The sequence below is a fragment of the Sebastes umbrosus genome, chromosome 20 (assembly GCF_015220745.1).
Source record: "Sebastes umbrosus isolate fSebUmb1 chromosome 20, fSebUmb1.pri, whole genome shotgun sequence".
Classification (NCBI taxonomy): Eukaryota; Metazoa; Chordata; class Actinopteri; order Perciformes; family Sebastidae; genus Sebastes; species Sebastes umbrosus.
This window is the reverse complement of record NC_051288.1, coordinates 20,357,269-20,381,879: the sequence shown is the minus strand read 5'-3', so window position 1 is coordinate 20,381,879 and position 24,611 is coordinate 20,357,269. Positions and strand designations below refer to the sequence as shown.

Genomic DNA, 24,611 nt, shown 5'->3' with positions numbered 1-24,611 from the left:
AGGCAGGCTGACGGAGAGGTGAAGAGGTGGCAGGGAAGAACGAGGGTGCGGATCAGAAGCTACGTGGGTGGTGGGATGCACGGTTGGGCAGTAGCTGCGTCACAGCGTTGCATAAGGGCTTACGCAGGCAGAGGGGAAGTGGGTCTGAAGAAATTCGCGTGGAGAGCCGTCGGCCCTGCCTGCGCACTCAGAGAGGGCGAGAGATGTTGAGCATTCAGACAATGCACAGTTCATCCATCCATCCACGCTTGACGGAACAAAGCTGCCTGTTGACATTTTCTGTTTTCATTATGCGTTGTTTTATTTTTTAGTTGACAGATAAGTCATTATTAGCTTCCTGTGCAGGCTTCCTTGTATTCTGAACATCGTATTTGGCTTACATAAGCTAGGGGACAACCCAGTCTCTCTTCTAAGCATTTTGTCCAGTTAGTTTTAAATAGTTTATGTGACACTTTCTGTAATTAGTTTGATAAAGATAACAGCCATTTGCACCAAAAATATACAATTCATACCAACTATTTAAATAACCTTCTGAATGATAAGTACTCAAGATCCACTTTAGCAGCGTGTAGGATTGTTACAGCGGCCAACGCGAAAACGCGAATAGCCCTTTCTAGAGACAGTTGTTGTAAGAGTAGAGCGTGTGTACGTGGGAAGTGAGTGGTGAAGCAAGAGAGAGAGAGCGGCGGCAACGGGAGCAAAGGGAGTAACGTTATCGATTGATCAGCTGGCCCTCTGTTGTGATTGGTTAACCAAACCAAACTCTTCGGACTCCATTCCAACTCCACTCTAACTTGCTTTGTTTGAGGGCGTGCCAAACTAGCTGCCAGACAGGTATTATGCAAATGTGTTACTTGGTGACATCACCATGTTACAGAAGAAAAGGCGGGACTTCAAGCAAGGCGTTTCAGGCGTTTCAGGCAGTTCAGGAGCAGTGTTTCTGCGGGGGAGAGTAACACCCTTTGGTGTGGACTTTGAGATTTGTAACTTTGCAGACCTTTTACATGCACAAAAAACGATATAACACACTAAAGGAAAGGGGAAAAAGCATTGATAGGTCCTCTTTAACATTTGTTCCAGAAAAATGCCACCTCTTCACTGACAGCTGCACTCCTGGTCCTCCCCTTTTTTTCCTCCTCATCCTCCGTACAGTGGAAGTGGATGGAGTTTTCTCTCTGTAGGTTTCTAAAATGTGGGAGGATGTTTGAGGTTTGGCCTGGATGATCCTAAATGAGGATGTCTGAGAAAAAATACAGAGATTTTCTGCTGTTTAAGATGGAATGTGATGCTTTCCATGTGGGCCAACTTTTGCTGTCCAAACAAGGCAGACATGCCAGTTCTCCCAGCGGATTCACTTCCCACCCTCTGCACATTGTATTCTTTAAAATAAACCGCTGTATGAACATCCAGTTTTCTCTATAAGTTGTTTTTCCTCTACATTTATGCTGTTATTATGTTCTTGACCACAAGCAAGCAGCTGTAAAATGAAAATGAATGGCATGTTTTCAGTTGTTCCTAATGGGCTGGTGTGCTTTTTTTTAGCATTGTCTCAGATATCCAGAGTACAGTACTGTCAACACGTCTGTCTGTATGATTTCCCTTTATGCTACATCACTTCCCTGCTTTCCAAGCGGCCTTTGTTCAAAGTATGTTGGTTCCTCCATCTCTTATGGGGTTTGTTAACTTGTCGGGAACCTTTGGCACACGGCTGAACATTAGGATAATAAAACTAAGTGCTGTGGGTGGCAGTGTTTGGATAGGGAAGGAGTGGGCCGCCACCCTATTCCTTAATAGTCCACTGGCTGTGTGTGTGTGTGTGTGTGTGTGTGTGTGTGTAAAAGCCTGGCAAACACTGAACCTCATTTATCCTCATTTCTTCCTCTCTAGTACACTGCCCTTCCCAATAGGTATCTACATTTATTTCCTGCACTTCATCCTATTTAATGTAACCTCCCGACCACTGCACAGTGTAGCTGTAAACTTACTTTATACCATGATGCTCAAACATGCAACTGCACAAACTAATATTGAGTGTTTCAGCTGTTGATTTAGTTGTGTTTATGAATTCCTGGCGTCTCTGTGCTGCATGGGGTTGCAAAACAGAGCTAAAAGAAGAGTGACTATTGTTCTTGCATTCATCTGGTGGACACAAACACAACTCCACATGAATGCTAATGTTGCGCCATGTCTGCTGGATGTTTGAATAGGCAACAAGTTCACCATATCAACTTTATAAGGTGATAATATGTCAGTGTTGTTTTTACTGCTTTTTTCCGCTGACTCCAAGGAGCCAAAAATCTTAACTAAAAGTAAGAAAAATAATCAGAAATTCCCATTAAGTGTTACCAGAAGTCACTTATTTTGACCAACAAAACTGGATTTTACATTTTAAAAGCTATAACCAGCAAATCTTTGCATATATCTACATCTTGTTTCTGCACTTTTTCTGTGTATTATGAAACCCCGGGTTGTCACTATAAGAATTCCTGTAATACATCATGTATTATTTGTCATACTTGGTAATTAATCCTTAATTTTAATTATGACAAAGAGATGTGAAAGTATTGTTGAGATAGATTAAGATTATGTCTATTTGCTTAATCTTACATTTCTCTATGAGATACTGAACAGGTGACCTGCTCTGACCTCTTCTTTTGTTTTCTTTTTTGGTCAGATGGGAGATTGTTGACCCTGCTGACTACAGATTAAACCTAAATCTGTGTTATCTCATATGTCTTTCACACGTGTCAGATTTGAGAAGATATGAACTGTCTTTGAATGACCTCCGAGTACCCTCCAGAACACCCAGATAGATGTCCAAACGTTATGTAGATCAATTTGAGGACTGTACAGATGCACAAAACTTTACCTTTGTCTGATTGACTTTATTTTTTGTATATTCAGAGGCTTGGGAATGATGTGGAAAGATAAGGGAAAGATGGTGACAGGGCAGGAGGAGGCAGATTTTATTTGTTAGATAGTGATGAAGAGAAGGATAATGTAAAATAGAGATATTTTCACCAGTTGACTCATGTAGGCTTAATACACTTGATTCCAGATCAAGTAATCGCAAAGAGAAGAAATCTACTGTGCTGGCCCAAACACAAGACGACCCTGAATATAAGACATAAAAGTAAAACATGAAATACTTCTATTAAAGTGTAACGTAAATCCCACATTTGTGTCCCTCGTCTATCAGTCACAGGCTCTCTGAAAGCGGTCGGAATTATATTTTCTGTCGGCATTTTTCAGACTGTCTTTTTGAGCTCCTTATCGTCTGTGACACCGGCTACTGTTGGCTGCTTGACAGATAATTTGGTCCCCGGTCTGTTTCTGCAGTTGAAGTCAGGACTCTTTATTTTTATTTTTATTTTTTTAAAGTAATTTCTGGAGAAAAATATCATGTTAAATTCAGGTCTATATGGTATTTTCACTTTTTTTTTCCATATACACAATCCATAGATACTAAAAGGAAAAATAGATCAGGTACATGTCTGATTAGTATTTAATTAACCTTATAAAACCTTCTTTACATTTGTAATAGCACTTGGTCACCTGCTTTATCAAAGAGCATTTCAAACAGAAATACCTCTATTCACTGTACGCACATTATCTGCTCTGAAATGTCATGAAATCAGTTCATCTCTCCTTTTTAAAGGAACTTTCTGAGACTTTCTTAACTCGTAAAAATGTCTCCCAAATCAAATGTCTTCCCCCTCTGATGTAGAAGAACAAGAGACTTGTCATCTTTACTCCTCCACTGCATTGATCGTCGGCCTATATGTGGGTCAGTTAACAGGTCATAGTGAGGTTTAGTGGTATTGACGGGTCGTCTTTGAAGGTGCCAGTTCAGCAGATGAATAATGTAATGAAATGGTAATCTATTCTCTTTTCATTCAGTGCACACGCTCCTCTTTCTGTATGTCTCCCTCTGCTGTTTGGTCTTCAATGTGGAGTCGCAGGTGAGGGAAGCAGCCCTGTTAAGTAAACACCTTTTTATGAGCTGTGGTTTGATTGTCTCACTCTAAAACAAACAACTATAAATACGTCTACTTTACAGGGCTCAGAGTTTACACTATAACAGTTCAACAATAAGAAGCTGTCTCAAAGCCATCTGGATTGAGCTGCATTACATGTGGGAAGCCACAGTCTCCTCCGCAGTTCCTTCTGTCTGTGTCATATTAATACAGTATGTTTAGACACAGATGGAAGAGCTGGAGGTTTGTTTCGCTTTAAGTAAAGTCTGTACAGTTGCAGTAACCCTGCAGGCAGTTGGTAACGTTAATTTTTAGCAAACATCCCTGATCGTGCTGATTAAACAGGATGCATATTAACCAGTTAGCTGCTACTCCACTTTCTGTTTCACCTCCTACCTCAGAGCACCACAGTCTGATGGTATTTCCCTCAATTTAAATTATATGAATCACATATTGTTGTTTTTATTCAATTTAATACAAAAATGACATGCATAAGGGGTAGTTATTACAGAGATTACTGGAAAGCATGCCTCTGACAAAGTCTTTACAATCCTCTAAATTAGTTTTTATGCCGTCTGGTTATCTTAGTTGAGCATAAAAACAGGAAACGGGGAAACTGTTCGCCTGGCTCTGTCCAAAGGTAACAAAATCCACCTAGCAGCACCTCTAATCTCATATTTGTCCACTCCCATGTTGATAAGAGTATTAAATACTTGACAAATCTCCCTTTAAGGTACATTTTGAACACGATTAATTGACAGTTAATCACGATTAATCATGGACAATCATGCGATTAATCGCGATTAAATATTTTAATCAATTGACAATAAATAAATAAAATACATTTTTTGTCTACATCACTGCATGTAAAGTATTTTCTTTCTCATGCTGTCTCGCCTCTGATATCTTTAATCCTGTTTAATTACAGAACAACCAGTTAAAGATACTAACTGGTCTGTTGGTTGCTGAACTTCTGTTCAAACTCGTCAGTTTATAGACATTTGTTGCAAATTGCGATACGAGTGCATTTCGGTCAGCAAGAGGTTGCTAATGTAAAATGTAGTTTATTGCACGGCTCTAGTAACAACATTGTACCTGTCAGTTAGTCTCTGAATACCGTGTGAATAATTCATGTACAGTGTTACTTGGAAATATGATCTCTTGAGGGACACCTGACAATTAGTCCAACACGTTGGATCTGCAGATATTTATGAAATTATGTTATGTGAGGAGGGACAAATTACATCTTGGAAAACATGGCCTGGAAATGGGAGACTGCAGAATTGAAGTTGAGGGCAGTTTGATTCACATACCTTAGAGTTTGTGTGTCCACATTTCCAGCACCATTATTCTTCCTCTATTCCTGTCAACAGTTTGTCCTACCTGACAAAATATCGCTTGCTGAAAACATAATAGTGCCAAATGTGATCTAAAGTATGTGAATAATAGCCAGTCTGAGATAATGGCTGTCTGCTGTACTCACCTCTGGCAGTATTCATCGTCTGTTCTCATGCTCTTCTACTCCAAACTGAAATATTGCTTTACCACTAATATACCAGTTTAATGAATTGCAGATGGACTCTGTACTGCTTTCCAGATGGTGGCAGTGTGCCTCTTACCTTCTTCTTGTCTTTTTGGATGTAAAGGCAGAATTTGATCCACGTCTTTCTTATTTTATTTCTGTAACAGGTAGTTTTCCACATGGAAACTATTTGTTTAAACCTCATATAGAAAATGACAAAAACTTGTTGGGGAAACAGTAACTTTACTTTGGGGATACTTGTTTAGTGAACAGGGTACTAGTTTTGTGTTCGGTCTTCACTCTTGTTGACATGGAAAATCCCCTCAGTCTCAGCCTTCCTCCATGTGAAGCCTTTTTGTCATCATGACTCAGATTTTCCTCTTTCCCGCTGACTTCCATAAACACACTTGTCACATTTCAGGTTTTCCAACTCTCCACAGTGGTAGTAGCCTCACTGCTTCTCTTCAGCTGATTCAACAACATGTGTTGCTTTTTTGCTTTTCTATCCCCTCAGTCTGGGAGTGACGAAGAGAAAATGAAGATCTGCACTCCGGTGTGAGTTCCTGGGATGCTCGACCGACCTGTACCCCATGCTTTTCTAAGGCCTCCAGAAGCTAAAGACAGGGTGTCATTGACAGGTAAGTGGAGCCTTTTTGGACGAAATGTGTTTTAAATTTGAACAAAAGTAAACTTTTTGGCTGTTCTTCGATGTTTTTGATTTTATGCAAACATTCTCGGATTACTGCAGAAAAGTTGCTGCTTTTAATTTGTGTTAATTTTCTGACATCTGAAACCAACACTTTATTGACGTTGGCTGCAGCTTTGACGCACACACAGCAGCGTGCATCCCACTATGTGTGGATGTTAACACGTTCCTGCTGTGTGGGGAGTTAGCAACAGATCTTAATCATGGATAGGGTTTTGCTGTAATTCCAGAGCTGGAGGCGTAACCCTAATCTCTTTGGCACATTATACAGTAAATCAGAGTGTGGCTAAATCAAGTCCCTGCCAACTCAATACAGCCATCTTATTTCTGTGGATTTATGACGGGACTTACTCGGAGTAGTTATTTCAATCTACAAAGCTCTCTCTCCCTCCCTTGTTTTCATTTGTGTCTGAAACTGATGAGCCAACCCCCTGCCAAGCGCTAAACCTTCGCGCTAGTTTTATTTCGGAGGTGTTCCTGGATTGCTTTGCGCCATGGGGGCGATTATTTTGGAAGTAAACGGTCCAAAGGGCCGGGCTGGATCGAGGCCTGTTTTAGCTGCCGTGTCCAGAGGGAGTGATGTCCCCACGCAGAAGCAGAGCGGACATTGATGGATGGCCTAGCTTTCTGTCGGTTTCTGGTCCCAGACGTGAGGCGTTGTTATGAAAATATAGAAGGAAGCAGGCTGACGGGCCGCAGAGAGATGGCAGCTCGGCCTATGATGGATGATCACCTGCTGGGCGTCCGCTATAGATACAGATAAACTAGAATTGTGGCCTCTAAGGAACCACTTTCAATGTTCACCAGAAATTGGCCCACAGACGGCACTCCTAAACGTTTTCTGTATCTCTGTAGGATAATAAACTTTATTTGACTTAAGAAGGGTAAACCAGAAAACCACCAGACAGATGTATCCAACATTACAGCAAAGCCACACTGGAATCATGTGTTGTAACTGGAATTTCACTTTAATTTCCCTCATGGTTTTTCCCTGGCTATCCTGCAGACAAGGAAGGAAGCCACAGACTCGTCATTTTACTTTGGCCTGTAAATCAACTCCATCAAAAGAGGCTGAGTCATGTTAGACCCCCCCGCACCTCCTCTAGCCTATAAAGAGGCAGTGTTAATGGTGGCATTCACAGAGGTGATTTGCAGCCTGCCTCTTTATCCCAGCACTGGTGGCCTCGAGGCGGCTGATTGATGTTGTTTGTCGTCCAATCTTGGACTCTAACTGAGAGTGGTTTCTGTTGGCTGCGGCGGGACGGGACTTCACTTGTGGCACATTCAGTGTTCTCCAGACCTCCTATTGAGACGTGACCGAGAGTGACCTTGAACTCCCTCTCCTTCGTCTCACTGCTTGAAGGACAAACTTTGTGCCAACCAGTGTGACCCAGTTAAAGGAGCAGGGGGAGAGAGAGAGAGAGAGAGAGAGAGAGAGAGAGAGAGAGAGAGAGAGAGGGAGTCGAGAAGAGAAAGGGAGAGGGACAGATCTGTGTTTGTGTGTGTGTGTGTGTGTGTGTAAGGCTGTGGCAGGGCATAGCCTACTTCTCGTACCCTACTTTACCCCTCTCTTCATCTAGGAGCTGAGCAGCTGATCTCCGACTGCAACGTCTCATCCTGTTGTTTCTCTTTTTTTTTAATTCATTTTGGCCAGATGGTGGATTACAGGTCAAGGCAAAGGCTGAATGCTCCCGCTGTCACAAGAAAATACTATTTTGGAAGCTGATTGACTGGTTACTCATGTTAGAGACCCCAAATATCCTATCAAAGATGTTTCAGATTCAAGGTTTAACCAGGGCACAAATTAACACATGAATATCCCATATTGATTAGAGCTATCAGGAAAAACATGTCAAGTTTAAATTTATCCATTTGATGTCAAAACATATGATCCTGAAAGCTATACTAATCAATATTATTATATTGACAATAGATCAAATGACTACATGTAATGTGAAAGGGGTTGCACGTAACGTTTTAGCGTATTTCAGTCCCTTGTTTTGGTTTTCTGACCCGCAACTTTACCATTTTGGTTAACTCTCTACAACTTAAAGGGATAGTTTGGGTGTTTTAAAGTGGTTTTGTATGAGGTTCTTATCCACCATATTCAGTTTATTACCTACAGTAGATGACGGCTGGCACGCCCCCAGTTCGGAGTACCAGCACGGAAGCAAAGCATGTACTGCTGTGTACGGGGGCAGCAGCAAAACGTATACTGTTTTTGTAAACTGAGTCTGGCTTTGAAGAAAGCATAGATAAATTTCACTTTCAATTCAGTTCCCCCGTCGGAAAGAACTGTCTGACGGCAAGATGAAGCTGTGAAAATATTCTAAATATAGCGTACACTTAAACGGATATAGATTTTTTTAGGTGAGCCTTTCTTTTAAGTTGTTAAAATATGTTTTGCTGCTGCCCCCGTCCACAGCAGTACATTGCTTTGCTCCCATGCTGGTAATCCTGTCTGTTTCTCCAAACTGGGGGCGTACCGACCGTCATCTACTGTTGGTAATGCACTGACTATGGATAGGTACCTCATACAACCCCACTTCAAAACACCTGAACTATCCTTTTCATTTCCAGCAGCACTAGGCAGCTGTTAAAAAAGCTAATTGTTAAAAAAGCTAGCAAGCTTTAACAGCTAAAGAGGCAGATATGTTCCCCAGGAGTTGCTGGAGACCAAAACAGAGCGCAAAGAAGAGTGAATATTGGAGTATTTCTGTGTCAGAAGGCATTCTTGACTGTCTTAAAGTGAGACTATGTAATTTTAGCTGAACAGCGGCCACTGCAGCTACAAATAACAACTATTGGATAATGTTAAACATTTAGCAAAAATGTTAAGCTATTGTAACAGTTACATAAGTGAAGAAGAGTCATAAAGTCAGTGAACTGACTCAGTATGTCTGTTACATAGCAGTATTTACCCAACGTTTGCCACCATAAGCTAATGAAGACATCCAGCACTGCCTCTTGAAATGCTCCGATCCTCTCTTGTCTTTGCTTTTAAGGAACGTCAGTGCTCATCTTTGACAGGTTTACCTCCTTTAATTCAGAGTGACGGCTTCTTTAATTAAGAATTTGCTCAGTAATTAACTGAACTTCGGTGTGTGCTGCGTGTTTCAGATCACATTGACAGATTAGAAGCAGGACTGCAGTGAGTTTTTATACTCTATCTTATTATAATGTTTGTGTCTATAAACTTAAGTCTGGCTCCCACCAGTTTCATTTCTTTCTCCTAACCCCCCCGCTAGCTTTTTTTCTCTCCTCTCTTGTCACTCACATCTTCTTTAGTTTTTGTCTTTAATGCACTTCGATGAAGACTCAATTTTGACAGATGAAAAGGCTGAAATCCAAAAAGCGCATCTCTGGCAAAGGCAGCCTTTTTAAAGTGAGATGATATCCTCATGCAGTTCCGCTTTCTTTTTACTCTCCGCTCCTTTCTACTTGAAAAAAGGCAGAGAAAGTAGAATGGTCTTTAACTGACAGCTCGCCTTTCCCTGGCTTTCCGTTTCTTTCTCCTTTCTTTTTCTTTTTCACTGCCTGACAAAGGCAGCAGAGGACTTTGCAGAGTGTCGTTTCCTTGGTCAAAGGAAATGGTAGAGGAGGAGTGGAGCTGGGAGAGAGGAGGTGTATCTGTCAGAGAGAGGCTGGGCTGTACTGGGAGGAGGAGGAGGAGGAGGTGGGAGAGAGGAAGAGGAGGGGACTGTGCTCCCATTCACATTGGCGGCATTTGGCTTGAGAATGAGCTGGGGGGGCGATAGAGAAGTTTTCCTCAGGAGGGCTGGTCAGAAACAGAGCCAAACATCCAGGAGAGCAGGGACACAGTGAATGTTTGAGCCGACTGAATCTGAGACGCTGAAGGAGCTGAGGCTGGATGATAAGAAGGAGCTGGGCAGACACCAGAGCAGATATGCAGGGAGCAAACTGGGGTAAGAAACTCGTTGGAGAAAAGGGAAGTTGACTTTATTACTGTGGCCATCAAGGTGACAGGAATGTTTGTGGTTCATTCACTGTTCGACTTATACGGTCACAATTATTCGCTTCATAAAGAAGGTTTATTGCATGCAAATAATTAGAGCTGCAACGATTAGTCGATTAATCGATTGCAGCCATATTTGTTAATCAATTCATCATTTCAGTCATTTTTGAAGCAAAAATGGCAAAACATTCTCCATCCTCAAATGAGACAATTTGATGTTTTTCTTGTAAATTACGCGTTTGAGACTGTTAGTCAACCAAAATAAGATCATTTTAGAAATGACCGTGACCTCTGAGAAATTGTGAATGCTGATTTTTTTCATTATTTGTTTTTTAAATATTTCATTTATTATAAAGGAAAGTAATCAGCAGATTAATTTATAATAAAAATAATCGTTAGAAAATTGACACGCTGCAGTAAACTTCCACTCTTCTATGTTACTGCTCATTAAAACAAAAACAATAACAAGCATAGGACGTTAATTCAGAAGTGTTTAAGTGATGGGTGGCCTCCACTCTCTTTCAGTGCGGTATAATCATTGACAGTGTTCAGTGCACCAATCAAACAAACCTGTTGGTCCTCATGAGAAATGCCTGTTAAGTTTTCTTTGTATATGGGTCTATAATACACCATGCACTTTATAATCAAAATGCTTTTATTTATTTATATAACCTTATATTAACCAGAGAAGTCATTGAAATTAAAAATCCTGTCCAAGAAAAGCTACAATACCGATAACACAAAATATGCCACCGTGTGCATAATTAGTGCTGAAACACAGAGTTGATTAATCAGTTAGTCTATCCACAAAAGTAATCGCAAAGTTTTCAGTTACTTGTTTATGTCATTAACCAAGGAAAAATGCTAGCTACTCAAAGCTACTCAAATATAGGGGTGTCAGAAAATATCGGGAAAAAAATTGAATATGGCGATATTATGGTTTTTGATACTGTATCGATTCTCAAAAACACTGTATTGATTTTTAATTAATAGTTTACATGCAAATATTAACTCAGTCAATACTTTATTTTATTTGCAAAGAGACGTGTCCTCTCAATGTAGTGCTATGATGTTGGATATTACAGATAAATCCATTAAATTGCATAAAAACATAAACTTTTTTTACTCAGATTTTATGCATATGGTGGTGTTTTCTTTACATTATGACAGTTTTCCTACAATTAGATTAAAAAATTGAAATATCATGCCTTGCTTACAGTATCGCAATATATTGAATCGCAACCCCTGTATATGTATCGTATCCCCAGATTCTTGCCAATACACAGCCCTACTCAAATGTGATGATTGTAAATTGAATATCTTTGGGTAATTTGAAGATTGGCAGTTTATATACTAAACAGTAAAAAAATAATCCAGCTCTAGTTGGGAACATTAACATTTGGCACGGTGACCGTGGTGTCTGCCAGGGCGACGAGGTGTCTGCCCGTGGAAAGGTAGGTTGTCTACAAAACTAAAATAGCTTTGTTACACTTTCCCTCTTATGTTCCAGTTTCCAGAGAGAGAGAGCGAGAGAGAGGGGGCGAATAAGGAGATGGGAGGGGGTAGAGGGATTCAGAAGTTTGGGCTGAGAGAGATGGAGAGTGGAGGAGGGGATCTCCAGACTCATTTGTTTGCTCCCTGCTGAAAACTGAGACACTCTCTCCTTCCTTTCATTCTGTCTCTTTACTTCTTTCTCCCCACGTCTTCTTCCTCGAGTCAGAGGTGGCGTTGCTCTCAGTGATGAAGGCCAGTATTATAACAGAGTTTCTTTTTACCCCCCTCAATCCCAACACTTCACCTGGTGGGGGGGAGTATTTTTAGACTCTCACCTCTGAGACTGTGGATGTGTGTTTATGGCGTGGTGGCTAACAAAGAAGGATTTAGTGCAGCGCTCTTTCAGTTTGTGTCAAAGCAGGTTTGTGTGACGTTGCAGGGCAGGGCCAGTAAACCGTGTATGCTGTATCTTTGTAAAACGGCCTCTATAAAAAGGCTTTTATACTGTTTGCTTCTCCGATTGCCAATCTCAGACAAAATATCGCCCTGCATGCCAATGAATGCCATCGGAGTTTATCTAGACTCACTGCTGTATGTGTAATGAAATGCGCTGCTGTGATTGGAGTGACCTGGCTGTCACTGTGTGATCTCAGGCCTCCGACTGCAGACACATTTTTATATTCAGTGACATCTTCTAGACTGAAATCTCAATGTATTGATCCCAGCATATGGATTTGTCGTCTCTGTTATGGCTCCCATTTCACCACAGAAACAAGATGTGTAAAAAGTAAAGGGACATTTTGGGACTGGTTCAAAGAATATTGATATGCTTTGATTCTAATTAGGGCTGTCAATCGATTAAAATATTTAACCGTGATTAGACGCATGATTGTCCATGATTAATCATGATTAATCGTACATTTTGTATCTGTTCAAAATGTACCGTAAAGGGAGATTTGTCAAGTATTTAATACTCTTATCAGCATGGGAGTGGGTAAATATGCTTGCTTTATGCAAATGTATGTATATATTAATTATTGGGAATCAATGAACAACACAAAACAATGACAAATATTGTCCAGAACCTCACAGGTACTGTATTTAGCATAAAAAATATGCTCAAATCATCATGTGTCAGTGTGCTGACTTGACTATGACTTGCCCCAAATCTGAATGTGATTATCATAAAGTGGGCATGTCTGTAAAGGGGAGACTCGTGGGTACCCATAGAACCCATTTTCATTCACATACCTGGAGGTCAGAGGTCAAGGGACCCCTTTGAAAATGGCCCATGCCAGTTTTTCCTCGCCAAAATTAAGCGCAAGTTTGGAGTGTTATTTAGCCTCCTTTGCGACGAGCTAGTATGACATGCATTCCTTAGGTTTTCTAGTTTCATATGATACCAGTATCTTCACTCTAGCTTTAAAACTGAGTCCACTACAACCTCCGAAAGATCGATTGCATTAATGTGTTAAAGAAATTAGTGGCGTTAAAACAATTTTGTGTTAACTTTGACAGCCCTAATTCTAATAAATCCCTTATCCCAAACTTTAATACCACAAACCATACGGAGTTGAACCCAATTAAAACAATGAACTCAAGTGTGCACCTTGCACTGTGTGTTGGCTCTTAGTTTGCAGGGTTTTGATATATACACACAGTTTTATGCAGCGCGATCACATTTTAAAAATATTGCAGCTATTGCAGATTCTGTCTACGCTGCTTCTCTCTATATGAGTAATTCTATAAAAGTGTCAGCGCTGAGAGATTGGGGATGAAACCCTGAAGCTTTGGTGTGACAGCAGATCCCCAGAGCTGCTACTGTTGGCTGCTGCAGAGCAAAATGCTCGACGCAGGAGAAATATGACTTTAAATCTCCTCTCCCAAGCATGTGGCAGTGTGAATGATGAGACATCAGAAAAACAGTGACCAGTACTAATTCTGTCCGTGTTTAGTCTCATTAGCCGGTGTGTCGGCGCATTCCTCCTGCTGGAGGAGTGACTGAGTCCGTCTGTCTGCTGCCCGACTGAGGGGCTTTAAAACCTTCAAGGGCTTTCCCAGACAAAAACAGTCTGCTCACAGTCAGTCAGCTGACACTGTAGACATCATGGGGGTGGTCGAAATATTGTTTTACGTGCCGTGCAGTGTTGTTTTTGCGGTGTATATGACATGTTAATGAATTGTTTTTGTAGTAGTTTAGTCCTGAAGTGAGAAGTTGATTAATCACTTAAGTCGATGGCTTGATAATTCATTTAACAATTATATTTCTTTTGAGAGATAAGAGCTATACAGTTTTCATCTTGCTTTTACACCTGTATCGGCCATTTCCTCTTTCTTTTTTTTAACCAGAAACAAATAAAACTGTCATTTATCAAGCAAAAATGACAAACATTTACTGGTTCCAGCTTCTCAAACGTGAGGATTTGCAGCTTTTTGTCATCCTTTATGAGAGTAAATTGAATATCTTTTGGGTTTTGGACTGTTGGTTGCCCAAAACAAACAATCTGAAGACAACACTTTGGTGAATAAAGTGTCAGAAAATCGTGCCCAAACAGTTAAGCAAATATTCTTAAAAATAAACTCCACAGATTATTCGATAATGAAAATAGTAGTGGCATCCATGCTACAGTGTATTTACACCATACTATAGGAATATTATCTCCATTCACCCCCCCTGTATAGTTGTCATGGATGCATCCATCAGTCATTGTTTGTTAATGTGCATTTATCTTCTATCAGAGCCAACTGGGAGCGTATAGAAGACCGTCAGATCTATAGAAGGACTGAAGGCTTTAAGATGCTAAGGAGGGGGTCCTGGCCTCCCCGTCAGCCCTCTGACCCTCCTCCCCTCTTCTTCCCTTACTCCCTCTTCTAATGTCTGAGGCCCCGGTCACCATGACAACAAAAGGGAGACCAGGACCTCCTGATCATGACGGGGGCGTCAAAACCGGTTTGAAACCCCTCTGCTTTCCTTAGGAGAGTCCCCTGCATAGTTCCAGTCATCTTGAGTCCGGAGGGATTAGAGCTTATTCACTTATGTGGAGAGAGTTGGAGGGCAACGAACGGGCTCCCCCCGCTCAGAAAGACTGATCTGTGGGAAGCAATGGCATCGAGAAGCCTTTAGAAGAGTCTTGAGATGGTGCAATTTATAAAAAGTAACATATCTTGGTTAGTTTTTACTTGAACCAGAAGTTTGTGCAGCTCTTTGTGGCAGTTTGTTGTTACAGGGCCAAAACTATGAGTATATCGCCCCTTTCAGACGTGCAACCCTTTACGTTAATCTGATGGCAGTTTAACATATTGGTCTCATGTCCGATTAAGCAGCCGGGTCACTTTTCGTAACAGTCATGATGGCACAAATCAGATTAACGTAAAGGCTGCAGCAGCACCAGTTGAAACATGCAGAGAGAGAGAGATTAGATTTGTCTTATTCCGCTTTCTATAATAAATTTAAAATCTCAATTTTCAGGTCTTATGCTCAAAGAAAATAAATACATTTTAATAAACTATTAAACGCTGAGAAAGAGACAATTTTAAGTTGAATTATCAGAACAAAACTATTTCCATTTTGCAGCCCGACCGGGTACAACCACAGTCATAATCTGACAATATTTCAAAATTTTCATTCATGCAACTGCGTGGATGAATACATGAATATCCACTAAAGCTCTTTACATACAGCGTGTGAGCAAATAAGAATTAAATGAGAGAGGATATTGTAAAACAAGCAACAGAATTCACAGTAATAACGTTATTTTTAACATTAATTAATGCTTTAATAGAAAAATAAGTTTTAAAATCCATCAGTGATGCAGCCTCTCTCCATATAGAGTGCTACAGAAATGAGTCCGGAAATGAGTTAGCATTTTAGCACTTACGGTAAAAGTGGTGTTCATCTGTGCAGATTATCTTGCTGAACAAAACATAGAAGTGTCATAAACCCTTGTTTGCCGCAGAGCTTATTTTCTGCAATAATCCAAAACCCAATATAAAAATCTCGTTGAGGGAACCAGGGCGATGCTATCTTGTTGTTTGGCCGACAAAAACACGTCATCCCTGGAGCTCTTTCTTCCATGTTCTTTGTACTAAACACCAGATGAGCTCACTGACTGGTGCACAAACTAGCAGGAAGGATACTTGTCATTGAAATCACCTGTAGTTTTTTGGCTCCTCTGTGATTCATGTTTCAGACCCTCGTTGTAGAGAAATATAATTTTGCGTACAAGGAGTTTTCTCTGACAGCTCAACTCTAGACGTTAGCGTAGTACCGTAGTTAATCTGATATCCTCCCATTCAGAAAGGATTATATGTAATAAATATCGTCATGGACTAATTATCTGTTCTCAGTGCAGAGAGAAATCACATAAGATTAATCCTACAGGCTCATTAGGACCGTTAATTCTGCCTCCCAAACACCACATGTTACTCCTGCTGCCGTTACCTTACGTTTTCCTTCATACAGACACTGATGCAGTAATTTTATGAATCTTTAACGACACACTGACACACTTTAAACTCTATTTTATTTACAGAATGACCAAAGAGAATCAACGGACAGAGAGCAATTCTGGTCTAATTTCTAGCTCAAGAGTGAGCACATGGATTTTGGATAATAATTTTCTGCTGTGCGTTTGTTGATCTTTCTGATAATAGTACAGTAATGCATCAGGTTTTTTTTGGTTAAAAAGTTGTACCACAATCTAAGTAAGGTATCGACAGATGCTGGTGTACAGATTATGATAGAATATGTGTTAATTCCTTTGCGGTTTCACGGTGTTTACATATCCTAACAACATATTGCAATACCAGATTTGTCTCAGTCAGTTATTATGAGTCTAAGCAGGGATCAGCCAGACATTGAGTGAGCTAATTAACGTTAGGTAATCACAGTTTAACCGCAGTATGTAGCCTTGTAGGCTCTCAGACAACTTGGCAGGTTGGAAAATGACTTGGCATGGCCCTGTCCTGGCAGGTGGAGTCTAGATGTGTGTCTTGCCAGCATGCCTGCTGTCAGTCAGCCCTTCTTTCACCTTAGTTATTAGCCAACACGGACAGCCTTTCCCTCCGTGGTTAAGAGGGTTACTGAGTACGTGAAACAAGAGGGGAAGTCCTAATTGTTTTCCTACATAGCAGGGATTCACTAACAAACTAATTTGCGAGTGACGTAGCGAGGACTGCAGTCTTGCCATATTTTGAATCCTTCAGTGATATCTTGTGTGACTTGCTAGACAAGCCTGAAACCCAAGAACAGGACGCACCCGTCAGTCGGATATCCTCATGTTCTGTGACTCACCATGATGTTTTTAGAGAGCACAAGTGGCTCCGCTGTTTGGTGCGTCGTCCATGTGCACTATGATCTCATCATCATGCGTCCTGTTAACCATTGTTCTCCACACAACACTCTGTTCACCATCCACGAGACACATTGTGTTGACATCATAATCGGTATGTGCCTGTTAATAGTGTCAATATTTACCAGCAGTCTTGTGAGAGTGAGGGAGTGAAACAGTAAGTGGTTCTCCTACAACACCCACCGCTACAGTATCACATCAAGTTCAACCTGTCTCCTCTTCTCTGGGTTTCTATTATCCACAGTTGTGAACTTTGAGTTATTCCCGAGGCTGATAAGATGTGTGGAGACAGTAGCCTTTGTTGCGGTCAGGGGAAATGCCAGCATGTTAGCAGCCATTTTACATCTCAAATGAAGAGAGACCCCTTTCTTCTGCTGCCTCATGCCTCGCAAGCCTCATGCCTCAAGCCCTGTTAGTGCTGCTTGAATGGGCTTCATGAATGGCCTGTCCTGGTTCTCTGTGTGTGGGCCACCATGGTCTTGTGGGAAATTTGTACGCCTCAGTCTACTGTATATCATCTCTGTTTGTCGGAGTTGTTAGTGGAATCATTCCTTGAATGCACCCTGGTGTGGTGATTTGAAGAGCTTGAATTTGACCTTATTAATATCTGGGAGAAACACATGCCATTTCTACCAGTATCTAGTTTCCTAGATGAGATGATTAAATATCACAGCAACATGTTTTAATGTCAGCTATGTACGAAAACACAATTAACACAGGAACATGTTCAAATACCAAGTCAGTTATAACGGTCATCAATCAGAGACCTCAAACACTTACAAATGACTAGCAATTAGCTTATGAAGACTTGACCTGTCCTTAACGGCAGGGTGGGCGATCTCGAGAAACTAGCAAGAGTACACTAGATTTTTAAAAATGATCCAGCCGAAAAAATGAGCCCGGTGTTGCCAACTCTTTTCCAATGAAAGTAGCTCAGAGCTTTAGCTGCTGACTAGCTCCAAAAGTCCCTAAATCTAGCGAGAAAGTCACCAAGTCCAGGCCAATTGATGACCTGAGACTTTGTCTTCTATATCCTGAGACTTTACATTGACTTTTCTCAAATGACATGACACCTTCCTTGAGACTTGCAAGACTTGACTTGGACTTGTTTTGAATGACTTGAGAGTAGACTTGGAGTTTTCTCGAGATGACCAGATTTGACTTGGGACTATCAAAAGACCCAAGACTTGAATTTGTCCTGTCTCAAACAACTTGAAACTTAAGGTTAAGTTAGATTTGTTATTACAAGTGCTATTACAAAAGTTAACACTTAACTTGGACTTGTCTTGTTAGACTTCAGACTTCCTATTAGTCTTATAAGACTTATGAATTGACTTCGACTTGTTCTTAAGGACCTGAGATTTGCTATTTCAAGACCTGACTTGTCTTGAATGACTTGAGACTTGCCCCTGAAGAAGAGGAACCGTGTATAGGATCTGGCGGTATCTAGCGGTGAGGTTGCAGATTACAACTTCTCTTGTTTGCCAGGCGTGTAGGATTGCTACGGTGGCTGACGGGAAGACGTGAATGGTCCTTTCTAGAGCCAGTTGTTGTAAAATTAGAGTGCTTAGAGTGTGTGTGTGTGTGTACGAGGGAAGTGAGTGGTGAAGCAAGAGAGAGAGCGGCAGCGACGGGAGCGAGTAACGTTATCGGCTCCGGCCCAAGCAGGAAAAGTTAACAGTGTTAACTTTTCGGGTTTGTCTGTTCTGGGCTGCTGTAGAAACATGGCGGTGCAACATGGCTAGATAAAAACGGCTCATTCTAAGCTAACGAAGACACAATGATTCTTGTTTTCAGGTGATTATACACTAAAGGAAACATACTTATTAATATTATATTCCATTTCTGCCAATATATCCCCCTAAATGTTACACACTGGTCCTTTTAAACATCTCTGATCAAAATAAAAACTGTAATTGAGAATAATTGTTTAAACACGTATTAAAACATCATCTTTCTGAGACTCACACTGTCGTTCTCTTCTCTCAGAGCGAGTGACCCCTCTGAGCTGCCACCATGGCCCTGGTTCAGGCTCTGCCCATATCTGCTGAGCCCCACAACCCCGGCCTCAGTGGAGGACCCCGCAGGAGACACCCCTCCGGGTCTTCACCCCCCATCGACGCACCACCCTCCACTCTGGATCCTATGGGTTCCGTCAGCAGCCTCATCGCCTCCCGCCCCGGCCCCTACCAGGACCACCGATCTCTCGTTGAACTGGGTACCAGGGTCCGACGGCCCACACCGGGCGCCCCCTGTCTGGGCTCTGATTCGCCCCTGGACTCCTTATTACTGCAGAGCATCCCGGCGCTCAAGAAGCAGAGCTCCACGACGTCCAGCAGGGGGCTGGAGAAGGACAGTGGGAATGTGAACTATACCTATCTGAATGAGGAGTATGTAGGCGACTGGAACGACAACCACGTAACACGTGCCAGCCCAGGAAGTGATGCAGACGAGACTAAAGCATCAGGGTTCAATGGGAACATGGGGGGACCTCCTCCAAAACTGATCCCTGTGTCAGGAAAACTTGAGAAGGTGAGTCTTTATTTATTTAAATCCTTGCCTTCTTGCCTCTCAACACTCATCTGACTTTATATTCCTTCTCTAGAACATGGAGAAAACGGTGCTGCGGCCCACTGCCTTCAAACCCGTCATTCCCAAGAGCCGTACCTCCATGCAATACCTCTCCCCTCGCCACTGTGCCAACGCATCGGAAAGCCAAAACAACCTGAATCTGCTGAGCCCCACCCACACAGAGGCGTCGCCCTCCTGCTCTGAGAAAAGCAGCTCGTACAGCAGGGCCCGCCACAGCGGCGGCGGCGGCAGCAGCCACTCCTGCCAACTGACCGACTCCGGACGCAACTCCCTCTCGAGCCTCCCGCCTTACAGCAACGGCGGCTACAGTCTGGCATCAGGGGAGGCCTCTGCTGGCCACCTGGAGCCCATGAAAAGCGCTCCGCCAGTCAGCGGACACGGACACTCCAACTCAGACAGCGGGCGCTCATCCTCCAGTAAGAGTACAGGCTCCGGCTCGATAAGTGGCCGAGGTCAACCTCTGTCTGACAGCGGGTCCAACGGGCGCTCCCCTGGCCCGGTGGAGGGTTACGAGGGGGTGGTGAGGGACCTCGAGGACAAGCTGAGGGAGAGAGAGCTGGAGCTGCAGCAACTCAGAGACAACCTGGATGAGAATGAAGCTGCAATTTGTCAGGTTGGTACAGACTTAACTTCACACCTTGATGTTTTCACAGAGAAACACACACACGTTGTCCTCTTCCCCGGGAGTTTGTAGTAAAAAAACAATAATCAGTTTTGGCTTTTGACATTTGCTTTGTGCTGTAAATCCTGATGGATTTGATGTTCTGTCTTTCGATGCAGGTTTATGAGGAGAAGCAGAAGCGTTTTGAGCTGGAGCTGGAGGAGCTGAGGCAGGGCTGTGCCACCAGGATGCAGGTAGCCTCGCAGAAGGCCCAGCGTGCACAGCAGGTGCTTCAGTTGCAGGTCAGAACCGCTGACAAAAAGCTCGATCAGGTTCTACTACACACCAATGGTGCTGGCATTTTACTACAAATGCAGTAAAAGATGAGACAAAACATCAGTACAAACCAGAGCCATAAAAGTATTTTTTTAAAAAGCTGTGTTAAGTAGCAGTAGCTCGGTTTACTTTATTAACGTTAAGCCTTTTGTGGCAAAGTCAGTATCTGTAGTAATTATGTTTCTAAATAAATTATAACCAACTGCGATGTTGTGATAATGTGTGAAACTGGGATGCATTGCCCCTTGTGGCATATCGGATTTTCTCAGAAGAAGTTCATTAAAATCAAATCAAATATCGGAGGATTGATCTCTTTCCTTTTAAATCTTCTAGCAATAAGAGTAGAAAAAGCGTTCTCATATCAAATCAATTAGCAACACAAAACAATGACAAATGTTGTCCAGAGACCCTCACAGCCCAACAGGCAACAACAGCTGTCAGTGTGTCAGTGTGCTGACTTGACTATGACTTGCCCCAAACTGCATGTGATTATCATAAAGTGGGCATGTCTATAAAGGGGAGACTCGTGGGTACCCATAGAACCCATTTTCATTCACATATCTTGAGGTCAGAGGTCAAAGGACCCCTTTGAAAATGGCCCGCTACAACCTCCGAAAGATCGATTGTGGCGTGAAAACAAATTTGTGGTAACGTGTTATTATTGCGTTAACTTTGACAGCCCTAATTCAATGTTTCGAAAACCCCTGGAAACAAAAATATTAGTTGCCAGAAATGAGTTAACTTAAGAGCAAGACCAAACCATATGTGACAGTTGCTGTCATTTGCATACATCGATCACATACTGTATGGAAACGATACCCGATTGAAATTTGGCCACTTTTGACTTAGCGGCGACATTTAAGATTTGCATTGATCTACCTCTATAAGACCTGGTGGTCCTACTAGGAATTGTCCTACTAGGTCGTCTTGTACTGATACTGTCTGTGTTTATGGCCGCAGGTTTATCAGCTCCAGCAGGAGAAGAAGAAGCTGCAGGAGGACTTTGCTCAGCTTCTGAAGGAGAGGGAGCAGCTCGAGGAACGCTGCACCTCCTATGAGCACGAGAAGATCCAGCTGGGGCCTCGACTGGAGGAGAGCAAGTGGGAGGTGAGCTTCTTCAACTGACTCAGGTCTTCAGTTGAGGGACATTTTATTCAGTATAGTAATGACCACGATGAAAGGAAAAGGTTTGGGCTGTAGGTTAGAGTTTATCACAATGCCATCCTTGATTGATTTTACTGTTTCCCATCCCTGCCTAAACTCAGTTTTACAGTATTGCTTTAAGCACTGTACATATTCCACCATGACTTTTACTTTAGAGCATCAATCTGACCACGGCAGCTTTCCCATAATATATTTATTTCCCTAATTAAAAAAAAAGGGAATTGAACATGATGGTTATTAATCAGTGAATCTCTCATTCATTCAGTTGATACAGGAAGTGAAAATGTTGACAAAATGTAGCCGTAAAGGTCTTGATAACGGGGAGACGAACTTAAATATGATGCAAGAATCAGTTGTTATCATCACTCACAGGCAGACCAATGGAAACGGCTGCGTCTGTGTCTTTATACGCTCCAGACACAGATCAATAATACAATTGATCTTCTCTGCTGTTTGAGATAATTAATTGTGCCACAAGGAATTATTTCTTGGACACTCAGTGTATTTGTTCCCTGAGACTGATCATACAGGGAGGATATAGACCTAGGCTAGGCAACAGCTTGGGTCCATGTTTACTTCCTGTCAGCTTACGTCATCCACATACACCGCAACAGGAAATAAACTAGGACACATTCTGAATGTTTACATTTACAACTGTGAAATGGTCTATAATATATGAAGCCTCTTTAATTATTCAGACTGGCTTAAACAGAACAACTTGCAGACTTCCTCAGTCACAGAGCCAAACAAAGAGTTAAACTGAGGTTTGCTTGGAGGTCGTAAGTTGGACATTTTAACTGGGAAAGTTCCGACCGCGGAGTTGTCTGGAGCTCAGCATAAGTAGAGCCTTTTAGATCTTTATTGGGGATCAAATGGCATTTATTGAAATTTAATAGTGACAAGGTGCTTAACCAGAGAAGAAGAATCAGTAGAAATGTTGTCATTTATTGCTCAATAAAAATGTGAGTTGAGTTTTGGTTTGCTTAAACTAGAGGTCGACCGAAAGTGGATTTTCGTGGAGTTTGGAGCAAGAAAAAGACGATTAATCGGCCGATATATTCTTTACTTCTGCAGCAGCCTAGTCGGCTACTTTTGTGTACGCCGTTTTTAATTAATCATTTTTTAATTTTGAATTTAAGCATTAGTAAGAGGACATCCTGAAGTGTGATTTCATGGATTACATCAATATGCTTGATTTATTTACAACGTGCGATGCACTGCTCTGTGGCGTACAGTATGACAGGTCAGGATTACTTCTGTTGCGCGTCCCGTTACGTTATTAAATGCCACTCTTACAAACCATTAATTTTGGTGCGTATTCCCGGGGATTTAATTTCATGCATGGATAGTTACGTGGCTGGATTATTTGGAAGAGAGAACGCCAAATTGGTAAGTAAGTTAAAGTTGAATGATTTATTTTTCCTCCTGTCTGCCTGTCTTGTATCGCGGATAAAGAGCTGATAGTGTTGAGTTATATATTCGATTCAATGAGACTTCTATTCAATTTTTATGTTTTTAGATCAGCTGATTAATCAGTCAGTCGACATCAAATTAATCAGTAACAATTGATAGATTGTCAAAAATGGTTGCCGATAAATTTTATGTCAATTGACTGATTAATCAGCTAATAAATGTACACGTTTTTAAGCAAATGCCACTGATTCTTCTGGTTTTCTTAATCTACTATGATAGAAAGTTGCTTTTGGTTTTTAAGTGTTAGTCGGACAGAACAAGACATTTGCTCTTGCAAACTGTGCAACATTTTTCACCATTTTCTGACATTATATAGACCAAACAATTCCCTACTTATTTAATTTATCTTTATTATTGAATGTTGAGCCTCTACAACAAAATATCTTTGCTTTACTGAGCTGAATATCCATCGTGAACTGTTTCTCTTCTCCCCTCAGGTGTGTCAGAAGTCGGGGGAAATCTCGTTGCTGAAGCAGCAGCTGAAGGAGGTGCAGGGAGAGTTAGCACAGCGTGTGGGAGAGATCGTCTCGCTGCGGGGTCAACTCCGAGAGAGTCGTGGCGAGCTGACCAACACCCAGGTCCTGCTCCAGGAGGCCCACGGCACGACCCGCACACGAACCCTGGAGCTGGAGGTGTGCGAAAACGAACTACAGCGGCGCAAGAGCGAAGCGGAGCTGCTCAGAGAAAAGGTAGGACGCCTCGAGGGAGAGTTGGCTCATCTCAGAGAGGCTTTGGCCAGTCAGGGCCCAGGAAACAGACAGTGTCAGGTGTTCCAGGAAGCAGAGGAGCACCTGCTCGCCTATGAGAGCGACGAGGCGAAGGCCCAGCGGCAGAGCAGCACCGAGGCCCTGCAGAACATGAAGACGCAGTTTGACAGGATGAGGGCCGAGCTTACCTACGAGCGTCAACGGGCCGAGCAGCAGACGGGAGGCTTCGAGGAGGAGCGCAGGATATGGCAGGAGGAGAAGGACAAAGTTATCCGCTACCAGAAGCAGCTGCAGCAGAACTACGTGCAGATGTATCGCAGAAACCGAGAGCTGGAGCAGCTCCTGCAGGAGCTCAGCCAGGAACTGGAGAGCAGAGAGGAGGACGAGGGCAGCGGCAACGAGATCAACTTTGACGAGATCGCCGCCACGGAAATCTGACCCTTGTGTCTCTCCTTCTTTTGATTTGCACTACTGTCGGCTAAATGTTTTTTTTTTCACCTACATGTCACAGATCTAATCTCTCTACAAACAAGCAGATATCACTTTAGTTCTGCCTCATTGGTCTATTCTCCAAGGAGTCCCACTTGAAAGCCGGTGACCTCTATTAGTCGTTAATAGGCCACCTCAGTCCTCTGCTGCCTCTCCGTTAATGTCTGTGTAACTAACTCGGCATCTTTCCCAGTTTTAGGCATTTGTGGGAGAATTTGTTGTG

The 24,611-nt window shown here is 42.2% G+C and overlaps 1 protein-coding gene across 2 annotated transcripts in view; it reads left to right on the top strand.

Moving 5' to 3' along the window:
- LOC119479462 (leucine zipper putative tumor suppressor 2 homolog) overlaps positions 1 to 24,421 on the top strand; it is a 36,537-nt gene extending 12,116 nt beyond the window's left edge. Inside the window, exons 4-9 of one of the 2 annotated variants that reach the window (XM_037755067.1) lie at positions 6,014 to 6,137; positions 19,016 to 19,558; positions 19,632 to 20,231; positions 20,399 to 20,521; positions 21,516 to 21,662; positions 23,630 to 24,421. In XM_037755067.1, coding sequence (XP_037610995.1) covers positions 19,043 to 19,558; positions 19,632 to 20,231; positions 20,399 to 20,521; positions 21,516 to 21,662; positions 23,630 to 24,337 — 2,094 coding nt within the window. In that variant the 5' untranslated portion in view covers positions 6,014 to 6,137; positions 19,016 to 19,042 and the 3' untranslated portion in view covers positions 24,338 to 24,421. Of the gene's footprint in view, positions 1 to 6,013; positions 6,138 to 9,884; positions 10,132 to 19,015; positions 19,559 to 19,631; positions 20,232 to 20,398; positions 20,522 to 21,515; positions 21,663 to 23,629 lie in introns of those variants that run through there. The other variant, XM_037755069.1, reaches the window with a different exon arrangement.
- The last annotated feature ends 190 nt before the right edge of the window (positions 24,422 to 24,611 follow it).